Here is an 8191-nt window from a genome sequence, read left to right as displayed (position 1 = left end):
GGGTTCTTTCACCAGGGTGGGGGGGTGTCCCTTCGCCGGGGGGGGTCGCACTGCATGGGGGGGGGGGGCGCTGCACCCGGGGGGGGCGGGGCGCATCGGCGATCCGCCCCGGGTGTCAGCACCCCTTGGAATGCCACTGTTAGCGTGCACTAATTTTTAACGCACACTAAAAACGCTAGAGCGCCTTTGTAAACAGGGCGCAAAGTCATCTTCTTGGAACCTTCAGCACCGTTAACAGCCTCTCATAAGGCACTGATTTTGCCCTCCAGTAACTGTGATCTCTTTAACATGGAATTCGTTGCCAGAGAATGTGGTAAGGGCGGCTAGCTTAGCAGGGTTTAAAAAGGGTCTGGCCGGCTTCCTAAAAAGGAAAAGTCCTTAGACCATTATTAAATTGACTTGGGGAAAATCCACTGCTTATTTCTGGGATAAGCAGCATAAAATGTATTGAGCGTTTTTGGGATCTTGCCAGGTATTTGTGACCTAGATTGGCCACTGTTGGAAACAGGATGCTGGGCTTGATGGACCTTTAGTCTGTCCCAGTGTGGCAATACTTATGTGCTTATGTATGTACTTATTGTCCCCAGGAAGCAAATCAACGTGTCACAGCCTTCTGTTTTACCTCAGGCAACTGAAACTTCTAGTGATGCTGCTAATTCTAGAAAGGGTTAAATACGTCCTAACCATAAAACTGCTAAATTCTACAAATTCCAATTTTTTTAAGCTATTATGAGGATAACACTGAATATTTTATGCAGTTAAACCGCTGAAATAGAATAAAACTTGTTCTGTTTGTCAGTGTGGTGTGGCAGTTACAGCACAGAGCTGTGACCCCTGGAGTCCTCCCCCTCTCACCCCCTTGTGTGGCCTTCAGTTTGTCATTTAACCTTTCCAGCAGAGGTCTTGCAACCACATGCAGGGCTTAAAGTGGTGTGAAAACAATAAATATTTAAGTAAGAACACAGAACTGCAGCTATGGCTCTTTTCAATGCGAGAGACACAACACACACTTAAACATTAGACTAAAACATTCAACTGCTGGACTCCTATGACATCACAGCCAAAAACATATCTGTAGCAGGGCTTTTTTTGAGGGGGTACTGAGTACCGGCACCTTTTCCATTGTCTGCTAAAATTAACCCATGGACCCCAGGTTTTAATGACAGAGCTCAGGCTCTACACACAAATTCTGCCTTGTCATAGGTTCTGTGACATGTTGCAGGGGGCCTGGCTATTGTGGGGGTGGATCCCTCAGTGATTGCCCCATCCCTGAAGGGTGGCCTGGCATTTGAGTACCGGCACCTTTTTCACTACAAAAAAACACACTGTCTGTAAGTGTCTTAAGGGGTTCAATTTTCTTTTCGTACAAATAAGGGGCGGGTTAGCAAGTTGATAAGTGTGGAAAGTTAGTCACAGCTGTATTTTAGTTCAGTGAAAGACAAAACACTCAACCGACCCCTTTTCCCTCACGTTCAAGTGGGCTAACATGGAAACTACAATACTTTGCTCATTTTTAGGTGTGATCTATAATCCTACTGGAATTTTCAGACAGAACATCCTTGGCAGCCAGCTATGTGGGGAGGACGTTTCCTATCACTTTATTCAGCTTTCAAAGCCGAAATTTCTCCACAAGGCTCTTCTGACAGCAAAGTGAGAAAAGCACAATGACTTGAGCTTTGCCTTCAGGGCTGAATTGGTAAAGGGAGGGGTGGGGAGAGGAGGAGGAGGCAGAGCCAGGCACGTTTATTTGTTTGCTTTTCTAACCTGCGCTTTCAACTGCATTCCTTTGGGTACAAGAAGCAAGAGCTAAAAAAAGAAGAGAGGAAACCTCCCTGCGGTAGGAGTTGCTTTCCGGAGCCAGCTGCTCCTCCCTTTCCCTCCATTGGCATTGGCACACCTTCCCTGGCTCTGCCTGCCTCGGCTCCCAACCAAGGAGAGAGAGGGTGAGGAGGGCAAGCAGTGCCCCAAGTGTGATAGGTGGAGCTGAGACTCGGCACAAGTCAGGGCAGGAGAAGCTTCACCTGCCTCTCTCACCTTCACTATGCATTTAAGAGAAGCCTGAACACAGGGCAAGGGCAGGCAAATGTGAAGGGAGCTTTTCTGTTTCCCCCGAACTGATTGCTATTATCTTCACTTGCTGGATGCCTGACTATCCAGGGAGCTTCTCTGCCCTCCCCTGCATGGCCCGGGAGCTGAGCCAAGAGGAGGTGCTGGATTTCCTCTGCCAGGCAGGGGGGAAGGTGCCCAATGCCGCCCTCCTGCGCCACTTTGGCTGTTTCCTAAGGGACTCTGGTGCCAGTCCGGAACAGCGGCTGCAGCGCCGGGAAAAGTTCAAGCGCTTCGTCAACTCCGTGGCCGTGGTGCGGCAGGAGCATGAGGGGGCCACCGCCGCCGCCACCACCACCTATGTGGTGCTGAAGAGCCGCTACCTGGACCTGTTGGGAGAGGAGCTGCGGCCTCTGAGCCAGACGGTGGCGGGAGAGGAGCCGGAGAGGCAGCCTATCCAAGATTGTACGACCCGCCAGAAGGAGGTACCTTCCAATGCTGACCCTGGCCAGGCTTATCACTGGCAAAATCATGGACTTTCAGAGCCTCCCAGAGGTGGAGGAGGAGGGGGAGGGCAGTCAGCAGAGGCAGCAACACAGTTCCACCCTGCACGATCGGAATTGCCCAGAAGAGGCAGTGACCTGGTCCCTTTAGCCACCAAGTCTCAGGATGCCCCATGCCCACCTGCTCCTGCCCAGCCTATTCCTCTCCAATCACAACTGCTCCAGACTGCACACTGGCTGTCGAACTGTCTTCCGCCAGCACACAACCACGGAGTTACAGATCAGGAGGCATGGATGAAAGAGGTGCCTGTATTCAAAAGCATTAGGTGCCAGCTTTCCCTGCAGGATATGGAAGACTTTGTGGAGCAGGCAACCTGTGAAAGCGAGGGCAGTGACAGTGAGGAGGGAAGCAGCGGGGATCACCTTCAGGACAAACCCCCATCCAAAAGGGAGTCTGGGCCAAGCAGAGCCAGCAAGCTAGTGTGCCCACAGCCAAGGCAGAACCAGGAGAAACACATCAGCAACCCACTCCCTAGTCATGAGAGTGTAAATGTCATCCCTTCGAATACTGACCCAACCAATTCCTTGTACACAGGGCAGGAAAGTGTGGCATTGCCCAGAGCTCGCAAATCCCAGCGGCACCGGAAAGCTTCAAGTTTACAAGACAAAGCTTCATCCTCAGAGGATGACCTTAACAAGAAAGATCACAGAAAGAAGAACAAACGTCGTCCATCCCACTCCAGAAAGGGATCTCAGGTGGTGCCCACATTTGCTCTGGTCCCGGCTATAGAAGCACCTATCATACTCAAGCCTGTGGACAGCAGACGTTTCAGTTCAAACCGTGACTTGTCCAGTAACAGGCCAGGGCCGAGCCTTTGTGTTTGGAAAGAACAGGTTCAAGTGGACCCGAGGACATCATCGCATCCTCAGGGCTTGTTGTCGGTGCCCTTGGAAGCAAAGGAACATGATTGGATGGTCAGACTGGCCTCAGGCTCTTGGCTGCAGGTCTACACCCTCTTCCTGGAAGAACCCCAGCTGGCTGTACGGAGGGACTTCATTTCTGGCTACACCGCCTTGCATTGGGTGGCCAAGCATGGGGACAACCGCATGCTGCAGGATCTGGTGACTGGGGCTTGGAAAGCTGGTGTAGCCCTGGATGTGAATGCAAAGTCCAACGGTGGTTATACCCCACTGCATCTTGCTGCTATCCATGGGCACCAAAAAGTGATGAAGGTGCTGGTACAGAAAATCAAAGTCAGGGTGGATGTGCGCGACAACAGTGGCAAGAAGGCTTGGCAGTACTTAAGTGGCAGCAGCACCTCCGGGGAAGTGTGGCAGCTGCTGGGAGCGCCCAGAGGGAAAACCATCTTTCCTGTACGAGAGTTAACTAGGAGTACCTCTCCTACCCGAAAGGGAAAGAGCCAACAGGGGTCCGGTCACCTGAACAGGAAGGCTTCCCTGGCCGCCTTACTGAAACCACAGCACCTCAAGTGGAAATTAGCCAACCAATTAAATAACCTGTCTGTACTCATGGAGCGTGAAGTCCATAGTGATTAAAAATGAGGGGGAAATGCAATAATTCTTATTTTTACTACCTAGATATAGAAGCTGGAGTTTCTGGATTGTATGGAAACTGATTTGAAGCAACACCTCCTTCTCTGAGGCCTGAAAGAGTATTTGCCTTCTAAAAAGAGAGCTGAAGCTGAACCAGCAGGGCCCCCTTGAGGGGGAAAGAGGGTGGAAATAGGGTCCTAGCAAGTTATCTGGCAACTGGGGGAAACTCCCAATATCCAGTGGGCTTTCAGTTTCATCCTGTGTTCCCCTACAGCAGCTGCCTGACGCCACCTGAAAAGCATCCAGTTGATAGGGACCTGGTAAGTTAAACAGGGGAAACTCCAGATGGGTGTTCTGGGGCCAGCCAGCCTTTTTTTTTTCAGGCTTCTCAGTGATTCAGCTCCCTTGTATCTCTCTGGTTTGTCTAATTTCTGGTGAATGGGTGTTCCACCCACTGCTGCCTTAAAATGCTGTCTGTAACTACCTGTTGTCTTCTTTGTGCAGCCCTTCCCCCTCATTGGTGAAAGTCTCTTCTTGCAGAAAGGCGGTAGGGATGTGCATTCATGAGAGAGCATTCAGTTCATATGGGCACCTAAAACTTTATAAAGTGTGTGCCCAAATTGCTTGTGTATACCTATGAATTAACAGGTGTACAATCAATTTACGCATGCAAAAAAAAAATTCTCACATGTATACAGTGCATGCAAACATCACAATTGTGTGATTAAAAAAAAAAGAAAGAGACCCTCCCCCCAAAAATAACCAGCAAAACTTTGTTTAAAATTAAGATTAAGCAAAGTTTTTTTGTGGTGGTGCACATCCCTAGAATATGGAGCAGAGGGTGGAGGGAGTGAGTACTGGTCATTGCATGTAGAGAGAGTTGAACTAATAAAAAATAAGCCATCGATAATGAAGGAATGTGAATCTAATGTTATTGCAGAGCTAGGTGTCATGGTACCCTGCCAATGAAGAGAGCACAGTCTCATCTTCTAAGAAGGACATACAGAACAATGTATGAATCTGAACAAGTTTGAAACTTGTGAGCGGTGTTGCCAGTCGTCAAAACTTCAGCCTTAGATGCTGTAACATTCACTTAGTTTTCCAAACCGTTCAGATTTCAGTTACCTTCCAAAGAACAATTGTACATTCCTTTACCTGCGAGCTCACTGCTACATCCAATACATATGCTCACCATGAGATGCAGCGCAGCGTGTGGTGTGCGGAGATAAGGGGATATTCAAACATCTTTAATGGGTGGTTGAATTATGAATCTGGTTTGGAAAATTGTTCAGTGTCAAGTGGAATCTTTGATAATTGGAAATTCCGCTCCCAAGGGTCAGACTTAGGATACAGAAATTGTTCTTCTGTGTGTGCTGTCAAGTGTCCAGCATTTCTGTGTGTACTATGGATGTGCATATGAGAAAAGATTTTGTTCATTTTTGTTTTGGTTTGTTCCCCCCCCCCCCCCCCCACCCTGATTTTCAAGCATTTTTTGGTTAAATTCTTTAATGCACATTTTTTATCAACTTAACACACATTAATTGAGAGGCTCATGTACATTAAATTGATTTAATTGTTTCAAAATGTTTCTTTAACTAGACCCTTTAGTAGAAGAGAGAATTGTGATCATATGATTGTTTAGTCACTGACAGAAGCATGTGACCATGCTTTCTGGCTTTTGCCCTTCAGTCTTTTACTGGTGAAAAAATCCCCTAATGCCGCAGCCGCTGTTGCATAACGTAACTATTTTGTTGAATGTGGAGTTTAGATTTAATTATTTGCCTTTTTCTAAATCTGACTTCAGGGCAAGTCATATATTCAGGTACAGCTGGCAGATTCCTGCTTCAGAGGGCTCACATTTAAATTGTAACTGGGGGAAAGTGACCTGGTTTGCCCAGGATGGGGGAATCAGGATTTGAACACTAGCTTTGCTGGTTCTCAACCTGCAGCTCTGATCGCTAGACCACTCCCACTGGAGTTTTTACTAAATATCACTTCTGATATCCACCAGACCAGGGGGGTCCTCAAAACCCAGTCCACAAGGTCCACAACCAGCCTAGTTTTCAAGATGTGTGAGAGCTATTTGCATACACTGCTTCCGTTGTATGCAAATAGATGTCATACATATTTATTGTGGGAATCCTGAAAACCAGGCTGCATTGGGGACCCCGAGGACTGGACCCCTGCACTAGACCAATTGCCATGACTCTTGACAGTATGCACACCAGATTCATAGTAGACTTTGGGCTATTTCCAGCCAGAAACCATGTAATAATGCTACTGCAGCTTGTGTGATGCCACAATGACATATAAGTACATAAGTATTGCCATACTGGTAAAGACCAAAGATCCATCGAACCCAGCATTCTGTTTCCAACAGTGCCAATCCAGGTCACAAATACCCGGCAAGATCCCAAAAATGTACAAAACATTTTATACTGCTTATCCCAGAAATAGTGGATTTTTCCCAAGTCCATTTAATAACGGTCTATGGACTTTTCCTTCAGGAAGCCGTCCAAACTTTTTTAAAACTCCGCTAAGCTAACCGCGTTTACCACATTCTCTGGCAATGAATTCCAGAGTTTAATTACACGTTGAGTGAAGAAAATTTTCTCTGATTCGTTTTAAATGTACTACATTGTAGCTTCATCGCATGCCCCCTAGTCCTAGTATTTTTGGAAAGCGTGAACAGACGCTTCACATCTACCCGTTCCACTCCACTCATTATTTTATAGACCTCTATCATATCTCCCCTCAGCTGCCTTTTCTCCAAACTGAAGAGCCCTAGCCGCTTTAGCCCTTCCTCATAGGGAAGTCGTCCCATCCCCTTTATCATTTTTGTCGCCCTTCTCTGCACCTTTTCTAATTCCACTATATCTTTTTTGAGAAGCGGTGACCAGAATTGAACACAATATTCGAGTTGCGGTCGCACCGTGGAGCGATACAAAGGCATTATAACATCCTCATTTTTGTTTTCCATTCTTTTCCTAATAATACCTAACATTCTATTTGCTTTCTTAGCCGCAGCAGCACACTTAGCATAAGGTTTCAACATATCATCAACGACGACACCTAGATCCCTTTCTTTGTCCGTGACTCCCAACATGGAACCTTGCATGATGTAGCTATAATTCGGGTTCTTTTTTCCCATATGCATCACCTTGCACTTGCTCACATTAAACATCATCTGCCATTTAGCCGCCCAGTCTCCCAGTCTCGTAAGGTCCTCTTGTAATTTTTCACAATCCTACTGCAATTTAACGACATAATATAAATAGAGATGCTAGTAACCACCCAGATCAGTCATACTTGCATATACAGTGTAGCTTTTGTCTACTCACTAATGGAATTACACATCGAAAGTTGTGTAGGAGGTCCCTGGGGCAGTTCTTAGGGTGCCCATTTGATTTTCTCTGGTAAGTAACAGTCTGCTGCTCTTGGGGATCCTTTAACTAAGCCACGGTAAAAAGGGCCCTGCACTAACGCCGGGGGGGCCATTTTTGCCATACGTTGCGGCCCTTTTTATCGCAGTGGGTAAAAAAGGCTGAAAATAGCCACGGCCGTGTGGTAAGATTACTCTTACGGCGTGACCATGCGAGGGGGAGCACTTATCGCCACCCGTTAAGGTGGTGGTAAAGGCTCCCATGATAACCTGGTGGTAACTGGGTAGCATGTGGTACTGTCTGATTAACTGCCATTCTAGAAAATAGTGCCCTAGTTTCCCTAGTGCGGGAAACTAGGGCTGGAGCTACCACCAGTGCCCACGTTGGGCCAACAGTAGCTCCATATTGGTGCGATAAGCCCACATTGGGCTTACCGCCGTTTTGTAAAGGTGCCCCTAATAGCCAACTTTTTCTTTGGTTTGGTGGTGCAGAAAGAAGACTTGTGCTGGTAAAAGTGTGCCAACCTCTTCAAAACAGATTTGTTGAATAATTCAACAAACCTGGAGAAATTTGAAAGGTTCAAATTTGGACTGGGTGGATAACCCTTTTTAGAAGAAATCCATAAAATGTCATTTGGATTTTCAGAACAGTTGCTCTAGAATTTGAGAGCTTGTGGGTTTGCTTTGAATGTTTTGAATTTGCTCC

At 47.1% G+C, this 8191-nt stretch overlaps 1 protein-coding gene across 1 annotated transcript; it reads left to right on the top strand.

Moving 5' to 3' along the window:
• The first annotated feature begins 2024 nt into the window (after positions 1-2024).
• On the top strand, positions 2025-6461 carry SOWAHB (sosondowah ankyrin repeat domain family member B). Its single transcript, XM_030190545.1, has one exon. The coding sequence runs from the start codon at positions 2142-2144 to the stop codon at positions 4104-4106; it is 1965 nt and encodes a 654-aa protein (XP_030046405.1). The 5' UTR covers positions 2025-2141; the 3' UTR covers positions 4107-6461.
• Positions 6462-8191: the final 1730 nt, after the last annotated feature.

Source organism: Microcaecilia unicolor, chromosome 2 (genome assembly GCF_901765095.1).
Source record: "Microcaecilia unicolor chromosome 2, aMicUni1.1, whole genome shotgun sequence".
NCBI lineage: Eukaryota > Metazoa > Chordata > Amphibia > Gymnophiona > Siphonopidae > Microcaecilia > Microcaecilia unicolor.
The sequence above is the reverse complement of the archived record's forward strand: the minus strand, read 5'-3'. Positions and strand labels throughout refer to the sequence as shown.

Coding starts and splice junctions, on each gene's coding strand:
- SOWAHB (XM_030190545.1), top strand. CDS start 2,142: ATGCCTGACTATCCAGGGAGCTTCTCTGCCCTCCCCTGCATGGCCCGG.